This window comes from Meles meles, chromosome 11 (assembly GCF_922984935.1).
Source record: "Meles meles chromosome 11, mMelMel3.1 paternal haplotype, whole genome shotgun sequence".
NCBI classification, from domain to species: Eukaryota; Metazoa; Chordata; class Mammalia; order Carnivora; family Mustelidae; genus Meles; species Meles meles.
In genome coordinates, this window is record NC_060076.1 from 11029436 (window position 1) to 11055186 (window position 25751).

The 25751-nt window shown below is 44.1% G+C and overlaps 1 protein-coding gene across 5 annotated transcripts in view; it reads left to right on the forward strand.

Moving 5' to 3' along the window:
* Nucleotides 1-25751, forward strand: part of DENND1A (DENN domain containing 1A) — a 493090-nt gene that overhangs the window by 264810 nt on the left and 202529 nt on the right. For all 5 annotated transcript variants that reach the window (XM_046022048.1, XM_046022043.1, XM_046022046.1 and 2 more), the window contains 2 exons: nucleotides 6784-6884; nucleotides 23133-23178. In XM_046022048.1, the coding sequence (XP_045878004.1) occupies nucleotides 6784-6884; nucleotides 23133-23178 (147 nt within the window). The remainder of the gene's footprint in view (nucleotides 1-6783; nucleotides 6885-23132; nucleotides 23179-25751) is intronic.

Consider the following 25751-nt stretch of genomic DNA (forward strand, 5'->3'; position numbering starts at 1 on the left):
GTGAAACTACTGGAAGAAAGATTGCCCCCACTCCCTACAAAAAAACCCAAAACAAACCAAAACAAAAAACCCTGAAAAACAAAACTTAAGAAGCATTACATTTTGGCTTCTAAGAAAAGCAGGACATTCTTTGCTCTTTTCCTTCTTTCCACCCACATGTCTGGCATCTGTCTAGACCAGCTGAAGGTCTTTGATTTCTAAGGCTTTATAAATTGTCTTTCTGTTAAAGCATCTTTGATAGTTTCTTAAAAGCCAACTCTTCCCTCACTAAATATAGTAAACAGAATTTGATCAGAGCTGAACCATTTATAATGAAAAGGTTTTTCTCATACCCTTGGAAGGGTTAAGTAGATTAACTTTTGTAGCCCCTGCGGGAAAAAAAAAAAACAAACCTTTTTGTTGATCTCATAGTGGGTTTGCTATTTGAGAGTAAGTAAAAATCAAAAAATCAGCAACACTGTTTGAATTATGAGCCGTTTATTCCTTGATGATTATAAACATGGTTTATAATCAAATAAAAGAATTTAGTTCACAAACTGAGAGAGCTAAGAACTTCTACAAGACACACAACATTTTCTGCAACTGTTCTACTTAGGGTGATTCATGGTTGAAATGCATGGACTTAAGAATGACCTGTCTTTAAAGCTAGTAATCAGGTATTCTTTCTGTACTCTTTGTTTTTATCAATTTCCTGGTGTTTGGCCTCAGAGGGGAAAGCAAAATTCTGCCTGGAACTAAGCCTGTGATGAAGCAGGCGTCAGTTTGATCTTTCAGCATCCTGAGTTCTAGGATGTGAAGAATGACTGTGACCATCTGATTTTTCCTTTAGAACTTGGAATCTCAGTCCCTTTTAGAAATGTACAGCTTCTAATTGTGACCTCTTAAGCAATTACAATTTGTTAACTGTCTGGTAATCTTGTCTCCCATTCCTCATGGTGTTAAGCTGGAGGCATTCTTACATTCCCCAACGATTGCCCAGCGCCTGCTCTGTGTCAAGCGTAGTGAGATAGGGGAAATCAAACGTGGTCTGCGTCCTTAAGGAGCTCACATCTTTAGTTTCATGCTCCCTGGTCTCCTCAGATCATCTACCTCTGAGATACCCTGAGTGTTGGGGGCCAAGCACTGAGGAAGGCTGTGCCTTCCACAGTCTCGGGTTAGGCCTGCAGCGGCTGACGGGGGTAGCCAAGGTAGCCCAGGCATTCCAGGTTAGCCCCTGTAACTGCAGACCTGAAAAAGTAAGACGAGCTTTGAGACAGGCCCTGTTTTACTTATACTTAGCGTAGCTGAAGAAGGTGAGCTGGGGTACAGGAGGCACATTCTTCACGTCAAAGGATGGGAATTCCTCTAGATCAGAAATTGTCAAAGCTGAAAGAGGGCACAGAGATGACGGGGTCCTACTCCTCCTTTTCCCTGTGGGTGAACATGAGACTCAGGAGAGGAAGCGGCTTGCTCAGATCAAAAAGAGACTTAATGGCAACTCCATGGAAGTATATGAAAGGAAAAATGACAGAAAGCCAGACTTTGAAATCGGTGGGCCAGATTGGGGAGTAAGCCTTCCCGCTTGACCAAAAATCATTATGCCCTTGTCTAGAATTTCCAGTGGATTAAAGACCATACAGCACCCCAGTTAAGGGTAACTAACCCCCAGGAAATGATCAGATCTGTGTTTGTTTTAGAAATGAATATTTTTCTTTTTTAAGAAAAATTTTTCAATTTTCAATATTCAAGAAATATTCAAATATTCAAGAAATATTTTTCAATTTTAATTGGTATTTTGCCCCAGGTATTTGGTCATCTAACATCAAGGCAGACGTATTTCCACGTAATTTGGCTGTGCTGGTAGGAACAGTATGTCACCCAGTTCAGGCTCCTCGGCACGGGGTATAGGCAAAGGCTAGGCAGTCAAAAATGTTTTTAGTTAATTTACGCATTGTGGAAATGCAGTGGCCATTATAGTCTGACCGACCTGGATGTGAGTCCCAGTTCTGTCACCGACGAGCTATGTGGCTTTGGGCAAAGTTATTTCACCTTTGAGGCTGATTCTGCGTCTGTGAAGTATGGTGATGAGTGTACACGTATGTAAACATGCACGCTTCGTAAGCAATGCTTTTCAGAGTCCTAAACCCTTCACATAGTGCCTGGAGCATATACTGTGGGGATTCCTTGGGGTTTTGTATTTGTTTTTTGTTTTGTTTTGTTTTAAAGGTTTTTATTTATTTATTTGACAGAGATCACAAGTAGGCAGAGAAGCAGGCAGAGAGAGAGGAGGAAGTAGGCTCCCTGCCGAGCAGAGAGCCTGATGCGGGGCTCAATCCCAGAACCCTGGGATCATGACCTGAGCTGAAGGCAGAGGCTTTAACCCTCTGAGCCACCCAGGCACCCCTGTTTTTTGTTTTGTTTTAAGGGGAGAGTCTTTTCTTTCATGTTAAACTGCAGAGCTGCAGTTAGAAATCAGCCAATCTATGATTGTGGCTCTCTGGGCATTATATCTGAGAACTACCTTGAACTAAGAAAAAATACACACACACACACGCACACACACAGAGCGTCTTCGTGATATTTCCAGCTCTGTCATTGGTCCCTATCCCTGTCCTATCCCTGTTGCCTTATTTCTTTCTCTCTCTTTGCCTCAAAGAAAACTAATGGAGCCATGCAGAAAGCTCCAAGATAGAACTGACCTTGTGCACCTTTAATTGAGGACAGAATTCGCTAAAAGTGCGTCTAGAAACCCACCAGTGGTTTACTTTACAATCTGTGTCCTGGCTAGACTGGCTGTTGGCTGTGTAATTTGTCTAGTTTTGTCTGGAGTCTTAGACTATTCAGCTGCTTCAGGGCAAAATCTTTTGGGGTGTCATTAAATGGGATTGATAATTGGCTTCTGATGAATATTCATTGTGACTAATGACTTTGGGCAAATTTTACACATACTATCTTTCTATTCTCCCACTGAGTGAGATTTTGATAGGATCATTTTCTTCAACTTGCACTTCAATTAGATACTCACAATACCCCTTTGTTGACTATAATCCAAACTGTATACTTTCATTACTTTAAAATTTTGTATTCTGTAAGGAATGAGCATAGGCCTTTAAAAGCCTTATTTTACAAATGGAGTTGGCCTTAGAATTGTTTTTAAAATAAGTGGCTAATGATAATTTGTGGGATATAGCATTATTTCTGATTAAGCACAGATAAATCATAACACTTTTGTTGTGGTTGACTCACCAGTATTCCTAAATAACGATGTACATCGTTTTGCATTTTAGAAAAGAGCCAAACAATTCTCTTTTTTGTTTGTTTGTTTGTTTGTTTATTTGTTTGTTTTCTTAACCAAATGGATAAATGCATTTTACTCCAATTACAGAGATTTGGCTTTTAGGAAACCCCCAATGAAGATGATGATAGAGCACCTTTAAAAATATTTGATTTTTATAAGGGATAGGTAATTTTAAAATCTTGGTGTTTAGCTTTTAGGTCTTTTGAGGGAAAGGAGACATGAAAAGAACATTGTCTGGAGATAGGATCTCTGCCGCTTTATTGCTTGAAATAGAATTTGACTCAAACCAATTCAAGCTAAAAAGAGGGAAGTAATCAAGTTCTGTCTCAACCAGGAACATTCTATTGAATGACTTTTCCAAAGAGAATTACAAATGAATTCATGTGATGAGGACATCTTATATTTGTACAGCACCTTAGAGATTTTAAAATGCTTTTACTTATTTATTTGATGTGTTGTAGAGTTACAGAATAGACGTATTATTGAAGGAAAGAAAGAGAAAGAGAGAGGGAATCCATTAATATGATTTCCCAAAAGTGGCATATTTGTGTGTCTAAGCTTGCCATTATTGTTTTGGAATGTGAGTTATATACCCCACTCTGTGAGACTCAGGAAAATGTTAGTCCAATAGTTAAAAGCCAGGCCACTATCTTTATATTGTGAATATATTGTAAGTAGGAATTATTTTTTATTTATGGAAGAAACGTTGCGTTGATTTGCACTTAATAGGTGCTGTGCCACTGAGAACATGGAGAGGAAGAGAGGCAGGGTATCACTTTACAGAGAGAGGACAAACTTGCAGACCAGGTATAATCCCATTAATAATGGGGACTCATGCCCAAAAGCGCCATGCGAGGAAAGTAGTGCTTTCACAGAGACCCAAAGGAGGAGGAGTTTGCCAGGGGCACAGACCTGGGAAAGGAGTACCTAGCTACTCCCAAGTCTGAAATGATTTATTCAAAGGAGCTTGGAGAAGACAGTAGAGACTGTGGCCAGAGACACTGCTCTATGGGTAGACGGAAGCTGGTGAAGACATGCCTGCTCCACACATGGCCCCAGAGACTTCCGAGGAGGATGTGACATGACGGGACCTGCACTTCAGTCTGAGTCCTTTGGCAGCCAGTTAAAAGATGAGCAGGAAGAAGTGGGGCCCAAAGCCAGGGTAACCCTCCAGCCTCCCTTCAGGGTGCCGTTGGAGTGAAGTTGGTTCATTTTCTCCTCATTCGACACCAGCAAAGATTTTTCATCTCTTCTAACCCTGAAGAGATGAGTCGTGTAAAATATGACAGCCTTCTTTATATGGAATCCTACCGAAATGACTTGAGAAGGGATGGATTAAACCTACCAGCCTTGGCAGAATCTCTGGGAACAACTCTTGAGAGCTTGCTGGTCAGCCCCTGTTCATGACATGTACCTGATTTAAAGAACAGGGTCTGGAGGGAGAAGAAGGGGGAAGAAAGAAAGTAGCAGCCGTGGATTTCATACACAGCTCTCACAACTGGGAAACATCAGCAGAATATCCAATTTAAAGCTGTTCATGTTACACTAACCTCTGGGATTCTTTTAACTGGGCCTTGGCACGTCACTCTTTCGCCACGTAAATGTCCTTCTGTCAGCAAAGGCCAGTTAACAGCTTCCAAGAGAAGCAAAGTCCTCATGGGAACAGGCTTCCCAGAAACCAAAGAAACATTAAAGAAAAAAGGCAGAAAGAAACATGTGTTGTTGGCTTTTGTCACTTCATAGCCCTATCTCCAAAGGTGTTGGGGTTTTTTTTTTCCTTCTTTCACTATATTGAATTGTGTAGCAATTTTATTCCATTATATCTCTGTCCCTAATTTTTTAATTACATCAAATCCTGATATGATGTGTCTAGCTCTTAAGAAAAAGAAGGAATATGAAATAGGGGCATGTCAAAAGAAGAGGGAGAGGAAGGATTAATCAGTAAACAGTGCTGGGGCAATTGATTAACTATGTGGAAAAAATAAATTCTCACCTCTGTCCTTAAACCTAAATTAATTCCAGATGGATTAAAGAGTTAAATGCTGGGGAAGAATTTGGAGGACGTTTGTAGTATAACAGCAGTAGAAACCATCGTGAAGGATGAGATTTGTCTGTGAAATTATTTAAACCTTCTCTTCCCCAGCCCCCAAATTCAAAGGAGATTGTAGAAGGATTAGTTATTTTCAGAAATATTACAGAGCATTACTATCCTTCGTAAATATCCAGTGTTCACTTATAAATCACTTTTAAAAAATACTAATACTCATTATGGATTACGACTATGAACAGACCATTTACCTATGAAATAGAACCAAGAAACATGACAAGCTGTTAAGCTTTAGACATGATTGGAGGGGTAAAAATAAAATCCAAACAGATACACTTCCAAAGCTACTAACTTGACTGCAGTTCTTAGCCCCGGTGAGCTGTGGAGAAGACATTCTAGGGCATGGCTGCGGGAGTGTAAAGAGCCTCCATCCTTTATTATATTAATACATTTATTATATTTAAACTACAGTTGTTATCTCTGAATGTTCCATCTAGGAACCATGTCTGAAAATTATTGACATGATCTGATTATATAACGTGATGTCGGGAGAGTGGTTAATACACTGAGGGGAATTCACTGAGTGTCATTAAAAGATATGTTTTCTAGGAATATTTAAGGATGTGGGAAAATGCCAGCAAATAAACATGAACTTTAAAAGAAGGCAAATGAGCAGTGTATTTACAGTAACCCTAATTTTATTAGAAAAGAGAATAAAAGTGCTTTGTTTGTGATTCCCCAGAATATCCATTTATCTTCAGGTGGCGAAAGACTTTTGTTTTCTTCTGCCCCTTTTCCATTTTCTAAAATCGCTAGTGTCATCCTGCGTTAGCTTTGTTATCAGGGTGGAGAGGAAGCTTTCTTAGGAAAAGCAAGCTCATGGGGCACCTGGCTGGCTCACTGGGTTAACCCTTTGACTTCAGCTCGGGTCATGATCTCAGGGTCCTGGGATCGAGCCCCACATTGGGCTCTCTGCTCAGTGGGGAACCTGCTTCCTCCTCTCTCTCTGCCTGTCTCTCTGCCTCCTTGTGATCTTTCTCTCTGTCAAATAAATAAATAAATAAAATCCTTAAAAAAAAAAAAAAAAGGAAAAGCAAGCTCTTGCTAAATTTCAATTTGAGTGGTTGAGGTAACTTACAATTTTTAAAATGTGGAGAAGTAGGTACTGAATTTTTTTTTTAAGATTTTTATTTATTTATTTGACAGACAGAGATCACAAATAGGCAGAGAGGCAGGCAGAGAGAGAAGAAGGGAAGCAGGCTTCCCTCTGAGCAGAGAGCCGGATGTGGGGCTCCATCCCAGGACCCTGGGATCGTGACCTGAGCTGAAGGCAGAGGCTTTAACCCACTGAGCCACCCAGGTGCCCCAGTAGGTACTGAATTTTATTGCTCATCTCCAGTGAGCGCATCGCCTCCCATGGATTTTGTAGCTCTGAAGCTCTCATTTGCTTGTGTTACAGCTGACCGCCTGCATCCACGGGGCCGCCGCCATGCTGTACCCCATGTTCTGGCAACACGTGTACATCCCCGTCCTGCCTCCGCACCTGTTGGACTACTGCTGGTAAGGCTGCCGCTCCCCCCGTCCCCTGCTTTTCCTTCCCCAGCACCCGACGAGGATGTTAGGGCCGTCCCTTGTAATGCAGTTGCTGACTAACCGGAAACTCCTAACTTTGGAATGACATGAATTTTAGACCAGGCGATCGATCGCATGGCTCTTTGGTTTCCAAATGACTTTCAGCTATGCTGTGGCGTTCTTCCGAGTGCAAGGCAGTGGACCTTTTCCCATGGCTCACTTCAGAGAGACCAAAGCACCAGGCAGTGGTGTGTTTTCGTTTTGTTTTTTTTTTCCTTTTCCCCCCCAAGATGCATTGGAGCCTGGTGAGAACAGTTGGGGTCCCCAGGTCTTCAGGTTTCAGCCATACCCTGACACATTCTGTAGGACTCCTTTCCAGCTGCGGTTTGGGCGCACAGGCCAGACTTCAGAGCCCTCTGCGGTTTTTTGTTTTTGTTTTTGTTTTTTTTTTTTTTTTTTTTTGTGGAGAGTTTCACTGTCCAGGGACATGTATTTTAGCGAAAGGCAGGCGGGCAGGTTTTAGAGTCAGCTCTGCCACCTTGGGCAAGTCACCTGGCTTAAGACTCTATTTCCTCATCTGCAAAGTGGAGTCCGGCGGTATGTACTATATGAAGAGAAATGATTCAGCAGACGAAGGGACACAATGTAGAAAAGCTGGTTCATGGTAGGGGCTCAGTAAATGTTTCCGCAGATACATTGTCACCCTCTGTCCTCGATAGATTACCAAGAAAGACTGTCTGTGTAACGGATTTGGATCTGTTTTCCTTCTGAATAATTTCTTTCTCCAGCATAATGTGATTAAAGACATTGTCTCCAGACAGCTCAAGTCAGCAGACGTTGATAAGGGAGCACTATATGTATGTAGGAAAAGGTACTGCCTGCCAGAAACTAAGAAATTCAGGAGAAAGGGACCCACGGAGGGGTCACAGCACTGTCACTTAAAAACTGATGATTTTAGGACATTTACGATCAGGTCAGTCATAGTGTTTGCTGGGATCTTCCAGCCCATTTTGCAGTCCTGTCACTGAAAAGGTTTACTAAAGTAGTCAGATTGTGCTGGGAGCTTAAAGGTGTTCTGCAGTACTCCTAATCTGTGTTGGGCTCACTCTCATCCCAAGAAGCCATGTGTGCAACCAAGATGTAGCTCAGGGCCATCGGGGGAAATCAGTGGCCCTCTCCAGCGCATAGCACTAAGTGGATCAGCTTATTTCTCTCTCAATTATGTATCTTTCTTATCAAGGTAACTGTTTTTATCCGTGCCTTTCTCCCACTTAATGAAATTAAGGAACTCTTCCTCTGCTCAGACTTGCTGCTTCCTTTTGAGCTTCTAAACCGACTGTCTTGGCTTTTTCCATGCTGCCATGTGTCTCTAAGGAGAGGGCCATGTTTGCTCTCCAGTAGTGTTCGTTGTTGATTAAATGAAAGACTGGGGGTGGGGGCTGGGCAGAGGAGGACACTGACACTCAGGAAGAAAGAGAGAGGGAGCGGGGAGGGGGAAGGAGGACAAAGGTGGAGGAGGATAGTGAGAGGAATAGATGGAAAAGGTAGAAAGGGGACATATGTTCCTAAGACAGACTCACGCAGTAATTCCCAATCCTCTCAGCACATTGAAGCCTGCTGCCATCACTCCCCTCAGCCCCCACCGACACAGAAGACTCTCATAGGCATCTACCCTTACACAGACACGTGGCCCCCATACTCACACACACACACACACACTGACACAGGTCCCTTCCCTATGCACATGTCTCTGATGTCCCCGCGGAGAGACACCCCCCGTACACCTCACCCCAGACATGTGCTTTAAGAGAAAACCTTAGAGTTCTCCCTGGAGGAGACGCTCTTGTGTGTCCTTTTTTTTTTTTTTTTTAAGATTTTATTTATTTATTTGAGAGAGAGAGAGCACCCAAGCAGGGGGAGTGGCAGGCAGAGGGAAAAGCTGGCTCCCTGCTGAGCAAGGAGCTGGAGGCAGGACTTGATCCCAGGACTCTGGGATCATGACCTGAGCTGAAGGCAGATGCTTAACTGACTGAGCCACTCAGGTGCCCCGCACCTGTGTGTCCTGATGCTAAGCTTCAGATGGGAGCACAAACAGGCTTCTGTGTGCAGGAATTGGCAGAGTCCTTGTAGTTCCTCTGCCTCCCAAATAGTACAACTTTATTCTTCTATTATTTCGAAAGCTTTGGTTGCTAAATTGTCAGCTAGCTTGAAACTGGCAGCTTCCATTTCCAGAACTGTACAGAGAGAAAGGCTTTGTCAGCTTCGGTGGTAACAATAGCTGCCAGTGTTGAAGATCTCTGATGCCCCAGTCTGTGATCTCACTTAATTCTTCTAGCAGCCCTGTGAGGCCCATAGTATTAGCTCCATTTCACAGATCAGGAAACCAAGGCCCCAAGAGGTTTAGTAACTTATTCTGGTGTAAATACCACGTACTGTATGCTTCTGTTTTTATAAAAACAAACATTATATGTGTCCATGAGACAGAAAAATGTGTGTGTAGATGTGTGTATACATACGTAGATGTATCTGTGTGTGTATATGTACACACACACACACAGGCAGAGATCTAAGAGGAAACACACCACAGTGTTAGCAGGGATTTGTAATGGAGAGGAGGGGGAGGAACTCGGTGTGGTTTTTATTTTTATTTTGTTTTATGTTATTCTGTTTCTGCAATGAAAACGTATGGTTTCTATACTTGAAAAGTTTCATTTTAAAAAGAAATTAGTATTTATTCTAGCCATTTGTTCTTTCCAGCCCTCCTTTCTTGTTTGCTTAAAGGATTTATTGGCTGTTTTGCGCTTCCCTGTGGAAGGTGATCTAAGGTCCTCTTTCTGACTTCCTCTCTAACTCCAGCCCTCTTGTGAGCTGTGTCACCAGCCTGCCCGGGAGCAGTGATGCTGGCAGGTCTACCTTAGAAGGGAAGACTTGACAATGAAGACTCCCAAGCTCTTGTCCAAAAAACTCAAAGCTCAGACTTGCATTTTTCAGAGCCTGAGCGGGTTCTGTGATTAGGCTCCATCTTGGAAGTTTCTGTGTACATGACAGCAGTTCTTCTCCTGGTCTCTTGTTTTCATGAAAGAACTTTCTTGACATTTGACCAAAGGATGATTATAGGCTAGTGGAGATTGGTATCTGTTTATTAACTACAACATGTTAGGAATGTGGAAATAAAAGACCCTGAGAGAAAAAAAAACCCAGATCTTCCATTCAAGGCTTGATTTGATCACCTTCAGCCTGCTACCAACTGCTTTGGTCAGAAACTACAAATGTCATGAAATTTGAGTCAATGCTAATAACTTTATTCTATTGTGCTCGGTGACTTTCACCACTGTTGAGTTTAATCCTTGGTGGTGAGAGCCAGCAGGGATAACTAGCATTTTAAGTAAAGTGCTAGGAGCTTGAAACATGTAAATTTGAAGGAGGTTTGTTCCTCTGCAGATGATTTAAATGTTAAGTACGTCCCCATGCAGGGGATACACGAAATGGAATCTGAAAACTATTATCTCCTGTAGAAATGAACTCTCAATTTACTCACTGCACAGGAAGGGCAGATTCTAGTCATTTTCACTGCCAGCAGGTGCCCTTTCTATGCATAATAGACTTCGAAAGTGTAATTAACACATGAGGACCACTGCTGCCAGTTTTTCTTCAGGTACATGCTGCTAGGGGTTTTCAGGACAACAGTGTGGGCTGTGAGAGCTTTTTACATTGCACTTGAAGATGAGGTGTTCATTGACTTCTGGACAAAGACATGTTAAATGGGGCTGAGTCCAGATCCTGCTGGTGGTATCACAAGTCATGGTCCTTGGGCCCAGAGACCCCAGGGGCTGTAATGCAGCTTGCGTAGAACAGAGGCCGGTAGAGCAAAGCTCTGGGATGTGATGAATAAATGGAAAGTATGATGCCGAAAACCCCACAATTATGTGGAAGACTCTAATTGCACATTCACAAATACAGCAACCAATTATCTGAGTTAACTTTAATTAGAGGTATAATCACAGATTTTAATTATCTGAATAAATCAGTGTAGTACAAATGATCTGCCCCCAAATATTTCCCAAATGAAAATTTTCAAATCCCTTCCCATTTTTGGAGAGGGTGGTAGAGAAAGTGCCTCGGCTTTGGATTCAGACAGAGGACCTGGATTCAGATCTCAGTAGCATCTCTTATTAGCTCTGTAACCATTAAAAATCTATTTGATCTCTTCGACTTGCAGTATCTTTTTCTGTAAAGTGGGTTTAATTTACCTACTTTGAAGAGTGGTTTGGAATTAGAGATACTGGTCATCAAGTGGCACTCAGGGGCCACTTAGCAAATGGTGACTGCTCTTACATGGTTATTATAAACATGGGACATGGATTTTGGTTTCCAGAAGGTTTAACTCAGATCAGACATTCTTATTTCTGCTGCTTTGTGAGCTCAGGGGAGAACTTTATAATTCATCTTCTCTTTTTACCCCTCAGATTGTTTTTATTTTGATTTTTTTTTTTATTTAACTTGAGTTATTGTATGGTTGTTTTCATTTGCAGCTGTGGCATAAGAATGAAAAGAAAAGAAACAAAAGCAGATGGCAGAGAAAACTAAAGGAGTAAGACATTTCCAGCCCTTATGAATATTTAAAAACATGTGCTGCTGGTTCCTTTCTACTTTAGATCTGTACCATTTTCTTGACTTTGAAAGCGAAAATGAGAATGTTCCCTACCTTGGCTGATGGCAGCCCTGACCTTGGCCGGTGTTGGGAGGCCCTTCCCATTTCTGGGACAAAGGGATTAACTTGCTGATGAGAATCTGCCTTTCCCTTCATTATAATAATCACCATCTATTGAGATGTGTGTGTGTGTGTGTGTGTGTGTGTGTGTGTGTGAGAGAGAGAGAGAGAGAGAGGAACTCGTTATCAACATTATTGCAAATCTTCAAAATCAAACCGTAAATAATATTTCATTATTAACTCCATTGTATGGATTCAGAAGTCAAACCTGAGGGAGGTTTAGTGACTTAAACCACTGTCACACAGCTAGGAAATGGTAGAGCCTGTGGTTGAAATGTAAGGCCATCTGATACTGAAGCTTTCCTTACTAACATCCTCCAGAGTTTGAGAGAATAAGTTGTACCCATCACCAAGATTTTGTGAAAAAAAATTTTCATGTAGGCATCTTGATGACTTATGTTTTTCATTCAGAAAATATTTGTAGAGCACTTACTATGTACCCGGCACTATGCTAATTAGATGTTGCTAATAAAAGGTCCCGGTAGAGACCATATGGTATTTCCCATGTAAATTCTTTTTTCTGCCTTACTCTTTCAGAAGTCGTCCTAAATAAGGACTACAAGTCAGTTCCCAAGTTGAATTGTATATTTGGGTTGTTCTGGACACTTGTTAACATGCCTTTGTGACAAAATATTTCCAGAGCAGATCGGGGCAAGTTCATGTTGTCCCCCAAAGACCAGCCAGATGAAGAACCAAGTTAGTACCTAATTCTGCATGCTCTTGAGGACGTGGCTGAACCAAAAAGTATATCCTGTGTGAACAATTAAGGTTTGAATTTTGCAGTTGTCTTTGTAAAATGTGTTGTATCTCCTGACTCTGGAAACCGTTCTTCCACTCGGAGTGGGCATGCTCCAACTCTGTGTGAGAGATTCTAGTTCTAGGCTCTTTATCCACGTTGCCTGTTGGGTTCCGAATCAATCCCCACATGCTGCGTCACGTTTTCCATCTAGAACTTTTAGCAAGCAGGCTGAAATGTGCCTGATCACAGGGTCCCCAGTCCATGTGGTGAAGGGGCATCAGTCTGGACACAGCTACGAAGTGACTTCCGGATGACTTGGGGCTGGGTCCAGTCTAATCTCTCTCTCTATTGATGCCATGAGATTTTGCATAGGGAATAAATTGATGCTAGAGTCAGTGGGATTGTTGATAGTCTTAGTGACAGAAATAGAAATCAGTGAAGTGTGGTGCGGTAAACAGAAAACCTGGCTGTGGTTCTGGCTTCCCCCATTTACTAGCTTTGAGGTCACCGAACCTCTCTGAGCCTCCTTTCTTTTCTGTCTAACATGAATAGTAATTACTACTGACAAAAAAACAGGTGTTCCATAAACAGTAGGTACTATTTTTGTTATTAACAACTACAGATAGATAGATTTATAGCCTATCTATTAATGTGATATATAGGAACGACCCAGCAAAATCCAGTTGAAGTGCACGACATCCGGATGAAATGGGTGTAGTTTAGGTAGACAGGTGTGGCTAAAATTCTTCTGTATATACCAAAGTCTGAGCCCTGTAGGTTTTGTTAAAGATTGAAATCCAAGTGAGCAGAAACTGTCATTTGTATTTTGTAGCAAATTATTTATGAGTGCCTGCTATATCCCTGGCATTGGGCACAGGAAAGTAGGGGCTTCTTTGTGGATGGTCCTGGATCTGATAAAACACTCCTTCCCAAAAGAATTCAGGTGTCCAGGCAGGAGTGGGAGAACAGTCTTTTTTTCAGCTAAGAAGCAGCAAGGGACAGGGTCCAGTGCTCGGGGTGGAACCACGCCAACAGGAGCTCCTTTGGGGAACTGTAGGAGAGGATAAGGACCAGGATTTCAGCTTCAGACAGAAGAAAGGGAGAAGTTGGGTCTGTGGTTGGCCTGATGGGGAGGAAGCGTTCTATGTGTGTTGGTTGAACAAAGGGAAATTCTAGATTTCCAGGGAAATCCCTTAGTAAGATTTGGCTAAACTTGACCCTGAGGTTTGAACAAAGAGGCTGAGTAGTAGACGAGTTAAGTTTCGGGTCCAAATCCTGGCTCTGGTCCCACTGAATACATGTCTTTGGGTGAATCACATTACCCCTCCGAGCTTCCCGTCTCCTCATCCACAAGAGTGTAGGGGAAAATATGTTCTCCGAGAGAAGCCTGGCAATCTGAAAACTCGTTTGGTGTTGACAGTCACCACATTTCAGTGCCCCTCCATTTCCTTCAGACTGAGAGTGCCAAGAGCCTTTGGAGGAGGTTTTGGACAATTTATGAGTAAACTGTCTTCCTTGTGGAAAAATGGCAGAGAGAAGAGACTGGGAGCTGTTTGCATTATTGAAGCCATAGACGCTATAGGAATCTTTACTGATACTGTGGGTTCTGTAGGTTCAAGTTCTCCATCTTTTAAAATTCAGTCTTAACTCCCGTACTGCAACACTTAACAGCCTTTTTCAAGGTGTACAGTTCTCTGGGGTTTTGTGTCTTCACAAGGTTGTGCAATCATCACTACTAATCCCAGGCCCATTAGATTTTTTAAATACAGTCTTTATCATTAGTAAGGTAATTGGTCCTTATTTAAAAACAAATTTTTTAACCTTCCAAAAGCACACACGGCGGAAAGCCAGTGTTCTGTGAAAATGAGCAGTGCGTGTGGGTGGTTGGCATCAGACCCTTTGCTTGGTCCCTCCAGGGTGCCCCTGACGGCACAGGTGCTGGTGTGCGGTGAGACGGCGGTCATCCAGCCTCAGTGGCGTATGCTGCAACGGTGCAGAAACTTGCAGGGTTAGAGAAGGCGAAGTGCCCCGCCGCGGAAACGGCCCTTCCCCGCTTGGGGCTGGTGGTTGTCGCAAGCCGCTCTGTGCGGAGCTCTCCTGGTGACAGCTTACCCTCACTGTGGGCCCGCCACCTCCTCTACATCTGAGCGTCAGAACCTGGCCTGCTGGTCCACCTTGTCAGGCCCAGTCCTGCTGCCGGATGTGACAAGGGGCCACACCGCTTGCCTCCCCTGCCCCAGTCTCTGACTCCTGCATGGAACACGGCTGGCCCTGACCTCTGCTGATACAACCAAGCCTTGCTTTCCAGTTCTTGAGACACATTCAGTGTGTGATTCCTCACTCCTCCCTGACCTGGAGCCTATCTTGGACCCAGGACTTAGAAAACTATGGAATTTCTATGGCACCGCGTGGTGGTCTCTCCAGCAAACATTCTAGACATGTTCTGCTCACTAACAGAGCAGGAGCCACAGACCGTGTGATGCCATCATGCCTCAGCAGGGGCAGGGCCCTATCTCATGGCAGGACTTTTGGGATAAGCGTCCCTGCCTCTCTCGGTGTGGGCCCGAGGCAGAGTGCATGAAGCCAGCAGCGCAGTGCAAGGCTCAGCGTGATCTCTCAGCACAGGGGATTTGTTCTTACCCTTAAACATTTGAAGGACTGAGAGGCTAGGCTGAGAAGGGATTTGATGCTGTACATCTTGGCATGTGACGTGTCTCAGTCCTTAAAAAACAAAAAGAACTCTTTTCCTCTTTTTAAACTTTTACACTTTGGGGGGGTTACTTTCTTTTGATTTATCCATAAACTTCTTTTTCCCTCTCTCATTTCTTTCTTCCCTCATTCATTCCTGCATTTCTATGAGAGTCTCCTGGGCAGCTGGTGGCTCCCGACTTGAGACGTCCCTTTGCAGCTGGCTCTGGCTGTTATGGTTCTCATTGAACTCTCTGGGGCAATAGAAAGCCCTGTCTCCTGACCTTTTCTCTGTGATTAACTTCTCCTGCTACAGTGGGTCTTAGCCATGGAGCCCTTCCTGATGTTTTCCAAGTATGTCTCCTTCCGGTAGACTGAGAAGGCACAAAAGGGCGGACCACTTTAGGCTTTGATGTTGACCTTTCCAGGTTTTCATCCAGGCCTTATCTTTGTAACTCATGTGTTCATTTAGGTTGACTTTGGGGGCTTGGAGCTCTGGAAGGCGTCTCCCCCAAGCCCCAAGGTTACCCCAGGAAGGCACAGGGCACACACTGAGGAGAGCACTGCTCCCCTGCCTCCCCTCCCCGCCATGCTTCAGCTGCAGGGATAGACGTGTGTTAGGAAACCATCTCCAGTGCCTGACCCCATGCACACCGCACTGCCCCACAGGGCGCAAGCCCTGTATGCTGGCTCCCGACAGCACGCGTGGAAGCTGGGCAGTTTGGGCCTCCTCTCCCAATCCAGCATTGCTCCTGTCCTCTCATGGGTCCTCATCCCAGGCTGTTGCTCATAAATCAGGGAGAGATGGGTGGAAATTAAATACCTTTTCCCCTAAGAAAACTGTGATTAACTCATGGCATTTGTACCCCTTCTGCTTTTCAAGCCATATTTTCTGCCTCTCACCAGCTGTGACCTTTGTCGAGTCACTTAACCTGTTTGAGCCATAGATGCCTCTGTAAATTATGGAGATCAGCCTTTCAAGACTGCCATCATGATGAAATGAGGTCACTTCGGGTCTACCCCACAGCACCTTGTATGTTTCCTTTACCTCCATTCACACACATACGCTAATACGCTCATCTCATGTCTGCTGTTCGCCGTGAGCGCCGGATAGTCAGGGACCCGAAGTGTTTTCTCTGTCCTCCATCCCCAGCCCGACGCGATGCCCGACACACAGTAGTAGCTGTGGGTTGCCCGACGAGCAGAGGGAAGACACTGAGTGCATACTAAATGTAGTGTAAGACGTTCGTTTTCTCTCTCCCCTCCCCAGTTGCCTTCTTCAGATTTAAGCTCCTGAACAGCTAGTTGATTTTTCTCTCTGGACACCACGAAGCCCTGTTACAGTCCCATTCCCCTCTTTGGGTGTCGGCAGCTACAGTGCTCACAGCCAAGTTTGTGGCCCTCGCAGCAGGTGTGCCGAACACCTCACAGCCCACAACTGCAGCATCGCTTTCACCCCGGCTTGCGTGTCTCCCCTTTGCCCCTACTTCTTTTCTTGCTCTTGTGGCTCTATTAAATTGCTTTAAATCTCATTTAGAACAAAAAAAGTCAGTTCATTTAAGCTAGTAAAGTAGACAGTTTTGTTCTATGAAGTACCTACTTGGCTGTTTTCTTTTTCAGTTACGATTGTCAAATAACTTTTTTTCACTTAAGTCAGCGTGAGTTACTCTTACTCATAAGCAAGAGTAGCATAAGAGACTTTGAAGTCGAAGGATTTGAGCTGGCGTCACCATTAGCTGTGACCATGGGCAGGCTTCTGGGAATCCTTTTTTTTAATCTGTAAAATGGGTGGTATAAATGGGATTATTTGGGGATTAGGTGAGATAAGGTGGCTCAAGTCTCCGGCACGCACTTGGGGAGCGTGTTGCGCTGTCGCTGTTCTTCTGGGCTCCGCACGTGGTAGGCGCTGCGAACAGGAACCCCTTCATTTCTCCTGTGACTGATCACCTAGAAGAACCATGCAAATTAACATGTGCTTCATGCCAAACGGGCAGCCCACACAAAGGCCTCTACCCAGGGAGGTGTTCACAACCTCTGGGGTCCTGTGAGGAGCGGTGCTCTGTCCCGATGGGCAGCAGAGGTTCAGTAGGCCTTGAAGCAGGAGGGCTTGGGGCCCAGGGACACCATCTGAGGAGGGGCTCAGAGGCAAACTTGAAACAGGAGGATTCTTGTGGGTGAGGGGAGTCAGGGAGCTGGTTGCTCGGACGTGATGAGACGGGGCCTTTGACTTGGCACGACTGCGGGCCGGCCCTCAGAAAGCAGACTGGGGATGACCTCATCTCCTTCCCCCTCTCCTTCCATAGGCCACGCAAAGGCTGGGCTTCGGGAAACTGTCTGCTCGTTTTGTCTCAGCAGAACGGACTTGGCTTTTAATCTGTTCTGCCATTGACGAGTTGTGTGACCTGCATGACCTTCATTTCTTCATCTGGACAGTGCCGGTTGCCGTAGCACCTGCCTTACACTGTTGTCACGAGAGTCTGCTGAGAAAATGTCTGTTGAGTTCCTAGCCCGGTGCTGGCCCTTGGCGGGCCACCTGTCGGGTCACTCTCGCTGAGACCAGAACTGGGTTGATGAGAGGTCTCTGACAAGATGTGCTGTGAAGTCTTCGTTGGTGCTCCTTCTCCCACCTCTTGTCCCGAAACCTCTCTACCCAGGCCAAACCTCCTATTTCAGAGCAGAATCTAAAAGTGTAGGACAAGCTGTGTTTATACTTTTGTTTCTTTTCCAAAAAAGAAAAGCTGAAATGAAGAGGACTTCTTTCAGAGTTTTCTTTCCCTTAAAAGTAGTGAACTGAGGAAAGACTTATGGGCTCCCCTGTGCCAGTCAGGACCTGTGACTAAGGAGGTGTGTGCCTCTGAGAGGTGGACCGGGCCCTGCGGCATGGGAACTGTAGTGCTGACCGTGCACTTTTATAGGGAAAAGAAAGGCAACACAGTGGACCTTCCAAGTCCCCGGGCAGCTCTTAGCTAATTCCGTGCTGGGGTCAAAGAGGTGTTGCTTACCTGGCCCGGGGGGCGCCGGGGTGGGGGGGAGAGGCTCCCACCTCTCCACAAGTCCTACCCTGCCCCTCCTCCTCTGTCCTGGGAAGCTGTGTTTTATGATTTGAGTAGCCAGTGTTCCTTTATTTCACCTAACTCTTTTCCAATTAGTAGCCACTCACCTCAGGGGAACATAATTAAGAGGGCTCTAGTTGTCTGGGGAAAGGAATTAAACAAATTGTGAACGTGCAGTAATAATGAACGGGGCTGCAAGACCATTAATAAGTCTGTAGGAGCCACATTCATGCGGGAATGAGCCTGTGCATAGAACTTACCTGTAAGAAAGTTCTCTACGTCGCAGGCTTGAGTTCGTAGGATTGGGTGAGTAGCCCCCTTAGGATACCGGCACGTCTTTTGGCTTAAGTACCGAGCATGTACTCGGTCAGCTTGGGCATAGCCGTCCGACAGCCGTGGGTTTGAGTTATAGCTTCCCTGCTTACTAGCTGTGTGGTCTTGGGCGAGTTACTTCACCTTTCTGAGCCTGTTTTGCAATCTGAAAATGCGGATAACAGCACTGCCTTGGAGAGTCGTCTTGAGAGTTCTGTGTAAATAATGCATAAAAGCAGCTGGGTTACAATAGCTCGATAATTATTATAATGTTCCCTTTCACCTTAATAGATTTCAAGTTAAACATACCTTTCAGGTATTATATTATATTATATATATTTCATTATATTGTCACTGCCTTTTCACCAGCAGCAGACCATCTTTCCTTCTCAGGGAAGAAAGAAGAAAGACTAGTTTCTACTCTTCTAGAATGTAACTGATGAAGTCAGATAGTACAATAATTCCCCGAGAACAAAGGCCTAAAAGAGCTATATTCAGAGCTGCACAGTGACATCCCACAGTTGCTGTCGGCCACAGGGCAGTGTGACACAGTTGTCATGGCCTGCCTGCGTATGAACATGGTCATAGCTGTTAATGTGGTCACCGCTTTAATTATGTGCACTATTGGTTCCGCATATGTTGTGTCTAATCGACATTTAAAATGTCTCCAAAATTGGAATCGGCACTGAAATGTAAAGTCACCATGAATGCTGAAAGTCACCCAGAGCCGAGAAGCATGGTGTTCATTTGCTAGCAGTTAAACAGATATTTGCATTGCTGTGTTCTTGAGAAGCAACAAGCACGTTCTTTGGAGGACCCAATAAGGGACGGTAGCTTCTGGATGCAGTTGGATTATGTCTTGTTAATTGAGATACCCTTGGGAAAACACTCACTGGTGACTGAATCACAGAATGATGCAGAGTGATCGAACTCCGAATGTTGAAGGAGTGTTTGAGGAACAGCTAAACAAATGTATTTTGCTGTATTTTCCTTTGAAGGGATGCTCAAGAGTGATAGGTGGTTTTTAAATTTTGTCATTCTAAGTGGTGAGAAAGTAACAAATTATAGTTTACTGTGGTCTTTGCATTCTTGGTGGTGTGTAGAACTAAGAGAAAAGGTTGCCTTCTGAAGAAAGTGTTAAGCAACCTACCAAGCTCAGTGAGTAGAAGGGTGGTGACAAGAACGTGCTTGGTGTCAGCAGCCCACGAGCCAAAGAATGCCTCTCCAGCTCCTTGCCCTCATCATGGAGCCTCGACTGTCTTCACCAGGGCTTGGCCAGGTATCCCTCAGAACTAGGGCAGGAATGAGAAAATCATTCTTGGGGTGCAAAGAGAAGGGCTCCAGTGGGACCAGCCATGTCAGGGCCTCAGAGAGAACCCACATGGACGTGAGAAGTTACTGAGCCTACCGCGTGCTGCTCCTGTAACAAGGACTTCATGGGTTATCTCCAGCCCTTGCCACCGTCCTGGAAGATTTCCAGTGCGGCCCATCCTACCCTTTCAGAAAGCATTTTGCCAAAAAATAACAAAAGATTTTTTTAAAATGAAACATCTGTATGTGGTGGACTATTACACGGTCTTTAATCACAAAGAGTGATTTCAAAGATATAAATATGTTTGTTAATGTGGGCCACTATCGGGTAAGAAAAATGTGAGTCAAAGTAGCGTTAAGGTGATGTGATCCCCCACCCCCAAACTTCTCTTTACAATAAAAAGCCGAAGAAAAGAGGTTTCCAAAGAAAACGGAGTCAGTAGCTGCAGTAACGGTTGAGGGTTACTGAGAATGGAAATTTGCAGAACACACCCAGAATTTCCCAGTTACATATTTGCTACATTGAGATGTTAAGGAGACTCTGGGTTTCCTCCCCCCCCCCCATTTTCCTCTCCCCGCTTGGAATTCGTAATTAGTATCTTTGCAGAGCAAAAATGCGAGTCAGTTCAGGGAAGTATTTGAGGCTTTATCAGCAGATGATGACAGTGTAAAAGGTATTTGTCTAAATTTGCATTTATATAAAACATGGAGCTGCTGTGATTTCAGAGTAAATGTGCTTTCAATATTTTCTAAATACAGAGCTGGTGCAGCCCTAACAATGCTTGGCTAAGAAATTGCACTTCTATGATAGGCCATAATTACTCTTTGGGAAATTATTGGGCTGAAAAAAAAAAAAAGCCTTCCTAATGATACCTGATGCGTGGGTCTCACTTTGTCCCGTTTTGCATCTGTAGTCACTTCTGCAAGATCCTTTTCTTCTCTTTCAGAGTATCATTGATTTTTATTGCAGGACAAAAGGGCATGGCATTAAAACCTACATATTTAAAATTCTAGAAAACATTTCTTTTTCAGGTAAGAGGCTTCAGTTACAGAGACTTTTGCAGGATTTATTTTCACCTTCTTCTCGGAGTTGTTTGAATGGTCTTTTTCTGTACATTAACTCATTTGCTGGAATTTCAGTTCTAAAATTCTAGTTAAAACTCAGCGTCCTTTGTCAGTTGCATGATTAAACGTAGAAGCTGGAAAAATTGATGAGATTTGGTTAAATATTATGGATTAGAGCTTTTCTCCCTTCTATGTGTTAGGCTGTGCTTCTGGACAAATTAATAAGTGACCATTTTTCTGGAATTCTGCACTCTTCCTGCTTCCTTTCATTACATTAGGCAAGGTTCCACTAGATGAGACATTTGCAGTCTTAAGACTTCCTGCCAGGGTTCAGACTTTGTATTTTTGACATTGAAGCTGTCGTGTTCCTGAAGCAACTTAATTAGAAACACATTCATTTCAGTGTACACTGGAAAAACCTTGGACAGCAGAGCCCGGCACACTGGGAAGTTTGAGCATTTGTGTAGCTGGCGGCTAAACTAATGGTTTACAGTTTAAGCAAAAAAAATATCATAGGGCATTTCCTTGCCCCTAGAAGCGAAGAGAAGCTGAATGTGCACAGCGGATACCTTTTTTTAAAAGGAGAGAGGAAGAAGAAGAAAGCAAAGAAAAGACAACTTCACTTTCACTGCAGTTGTGTGTATAATTCTTTCTTTGGCTATTATCAAATACAAAAGTCTTCTAGAAGAATAGTTCCCAAACTGTGCTGCTAATATTCAAGTCTGTTTTACAGGCTCCCAAGATATATTACTGCTGAGATCTGTAGTAAGGAGGACATTTTATATTCTGGGGAAGGATTTTTTGCTTGAAGAATGTTATTTGTTGAATGGTGATGAGGGAATTGTGCCCTCTCTTATTTTTAAATGTTTGAGCAATTTTAAAATGCACATCTGATGTTTAAAAACCTTCATTCCCTATCCATTGCTTTCAGGATGACGCCTAAACTCCTTAATATTCAAGTGAAAACACACCTCTGTGTTCTTACTTCTTACCCCTCTGGTTTTCCCCACTCTGTTCCCAAGGAAAGCCATCCTCGTAGATCCACATGTTGTCTCCTGGCCGCCCCAGAGGAAAGGCGCCTGGTCACCTTGATCAGAGCCTGGTGTCTTTGCCGGAGGCTCACAAGATGCTCTTGCACCTTTCATAGGATGTGTTACGTACTACTGGAGAGACCTGGGGAAAAGATGCCCACTCGGTCTCGTCCTCTTACTTCTTGACCTCCCTCCCTTACCGTCCCTAAGAAATGTAGTCGTGGGAGGTGGACCCAGGGACTGTAAGTTCAGTGTTATGAAGTCAGCGTGGCCCAAAAGAAGAGACTTCAGAGTCCTCTCCGGTTTGCTGCTCCCTTTGTTTTGTGGCATTAGAGAAGGGATTTAAGCTCTCTGGGACTATTCTGGTCCTCTGTAAAATGGGGATAACACCTGACTTATGCCATTGTTGTGTGGATTAGGAAAGATGAATTCAAAGTTCCTCATATAATGCTTAGCCCCTTTATTGGTAAGTAGCATCATAAATGATAATGTGTGTGAGCACACACACACACACACACACACTCCTGAAACCAAAGGAAATCAGTCCATGATGCCCAGGTTTTAAAGAGCTTTGGAGTTGGGTTCTCTACTCCTGCCCAGTCACTCACTTAGGGAGGAACCATTGCCCTCCCCGTGAATGAAGCAGTTGAAAGGGGCTTTGTGAATTGTTGTGCCATTGGATGGCATGTGTGCATTTGGTGGGGAAAGGCTTGCTCAAAGTTCCCCACATACTTAGGCCAGTCAGAATGGATCACATCTCCGGATGGCAGAAGGAAACAGCAAATTAAAAAAAAAAAAAAATCATTCTTCGCTGAAACACATTATGCCTTCTATTCAACCCTGTTAACTGCCTTTTCTGTTGTGATTGTGGCGGTAATCGTTTCCATTTGTGCCAGGAACTATACTAATCACTTGACGTGTAGTCTCTCATTCTGATCGCAAGGGGCCCATTTGATTCCAGCGTCCCATTTTAAAGACAAGGGAACTGAGGCTGTGTAGTCACAGGGCTGCCCCCGAGGGATTAACGCCAAGGTCGGCGCTCTTCCCACCACCCATGCTGCTTCTCCTGCTGCCCACATTTTGAAATTCTTCAGAAGTTTCTAGGCTTGGGAACAAAATGTCACATTAGGATTTTTGTTGTGAAAGGAAATGTAACTGTGCATACGTTTATTAAAACAGTTTTTCTCCAAATAGTGAACCATCTGTAATTTTCTGTCGGAAGCAACAGACATTAAAGCAGCTGTGTGTCTCTGTTTCTCTTCACAGTGCTCCCATGCCCTACCTCATAGGAATCCATTTAAGTTTAATGGAGGTAAGTTGGCGCCTTTCCTCCCCAGATCTCTCTACTTGCGGCTTTGTTTTGCTCTGTGGCAGTGGGAAAGACCTGGTCTCTGGATTCACAGCTCTGCACGTGGGAGCACATCCGAGCAGCACGTCGTGCGCGGCCCCCTCCCAGGTGCACAGAGCTGAGCAGTCCGCCGAGACCCCTTTCCACTGGGCTCTGGTTTCCAGTGTTTTTCCTCTTTGCGTGGAGATTGTCGATTTCCATGGGTGAGGGAGTGAGGTTCAAAGAGGCAGGAGGAAGGGGTTCTTCAAGGGTTTGAACCAGGGAGGGGAAATTGCTTACTCTTCAAAATGATGTTTATTCTAAAGCAGTAGAACAGTATTACATTTTCATTGTAGAGGATGTGGTATAAGGAAGTATAAAGAAGAAAGTTAAAATTATCCACAATACCATTATTTCCAGATTCAAGTACTGTTAGCATTTCACTTTTCTTCCTCCTAGTCTATATTCTCTGAATATATATTTTGTATGAATGTGCATAATTGATGTATGTATACATATATACATACATATATATAATTTTATGTCTATTTCACTTTACATTGTAGAATGGGGATTTCTACATGTTTTTAATCTACCCTTAGTAATAATAATTTTTAATTTGGGGCCTGTCAGTCCGCTGTTTGGATATACCACAACTTAACCATTTTCCCATTATTGTTGGACACTTAGGTTGTTTATCATTTTTCACTGTTATAAATAGTCTTTCAGTGAACATCTTTATGCATAAGACTTTATCTGCATTTTGACTTACTTCCTTAGCACAGAACCCCCAAAGTAGAAATGCTTGGTCAAAGCTATGAATCTGGTGCCAGATTGCTTTCTGCATGGCTGTACCAATTAGATAGCAGTTCTTTTAAAGGACTTTTCTGTGCTTTTGTAAGTGCCGTTGGTTCGTAGACATGAACCTTAAGCTTTTCCCTCCTCGAGAGAGAGCTTAAATTTGTACTAGAGCAAAACGGGGTGGGAGGTGGGGGGCTTGCCTGTTTTGCACAGGAGATGCGCTCTCAGAGGGAAAATCTAGAGCCATGTCCGTCTGTGATGATGCTTTGCATGTCTTAAAGGAAGTGCTACTTCTCTTCTTCTGTTCCCTTCATTTCACGTCGACGAGGACCACCTGCTTCTCACTAACTGTTGCACACTGTGCTATTGTGCTTACGAAAATGAAACAAGTTGGTTATCGAAAAACCTGTTTGTTTGACATTGAGAATCTTGATCAAAATAGACCACAGAAATCTGCTCAAATTTCTAATTTGACAGGACGGCCATGTGGCTCCTACATTCTGTTAACAGTTCCTCCTTGTCATCACCCAGCCCTGAGCACATACAGTACACAGTTTATGGACTATCTTGGATGGTGTATTTAGATCAGATTGAAGAGATTTCTTCTGTGTTTTACCTTTGTTTGTCAAGTTTAGGGGTGTATTCAACGCTCCTGTGCGAAAAATTAAAAGTGAATCCTTTCTCATCGACCTTTCATGCCAGTTGTTGCAGAGTTTGAGACACAAATCTAAAGACCATTTGGTCTGTCGGAGTCCACAGCTCTCTCCCGCCCCTCCTCCTGCCTTCCACACTGTTCCAGCACAGGCTTTTTCAGACTCCTTTTCATGTGCCTTTACCTTCAGCATTGTCCACGTTTCTAGTCTTAGCTGGCTTTTCTTCTCCACATGCCCTCTAGTCATCTCACATGAGGCCTTTTGCTTCAGCCACCAAGGCAATGTCAGGGACTCGGCTGTGATTCTCATACTGGTGTCCCTTTCTGTGAACTTCAGATGCAAAGTTTCAAGTGCCAGTTGACTATCACCTCGTGTGCTGCTGATACCTCAGACTCAGGCTTCCCCAAACAGTGCATTATCCGCACACAACACGCACGCGTATGGCCTTCCGGTGCTCTGGGTCCCTGTGAGTGGCACCAGGGCCTGGGAAGGCACCAGGGCCGGACCTGCAGAGCACGGCGGAATGCTCCTCTTCCTCATTCTTTCTCTCGAAATAGTCACCACAGTTCTCACCCGACTCTTAACCCAGTTCCTTCCTCACCGCCTTCGCTGACCTTTTTCTTTGCTGGATTCTTATGAAGCCTTCCTCATTCATGTGACAAGCAAAATGACAGCCTCTGTGTTCCAGACATCAGCTAAGCTATGGAGGGATGAAGATGGAGACGAAATCCAGGGCATTGTCCCGGCATTTGGTGGCATGCCTTCTGCCTGGTCACTGTACCTCTGTGGCCCAGCTCTCTCTGCCCTCCCCGTGTTCTGCCCCTTCTCCACCGCTGTCACGCCTCGTGTCCTCTCACTGTCCCTTGCTAGCCAGTGCTCTCAGTGATCCATAAACACTAAGCCTGCTCTTCCCAAAAGTCCCCCAGTTGTCATCTTTCACTTCCTGTGCCTCTTGCTCTGGATGATAGCCGTCTGCTTCTCTGTCCTCTCTGTCATCCCTAGGAGCTGGAGTTCTGTGAGAACAAAGACTGTGTTTCATTTGTGTGGTGTCGTCAGCACCTAGCAGGACACCGAACAGGTGCTTTCTGAAAAGAAGAATTGAGT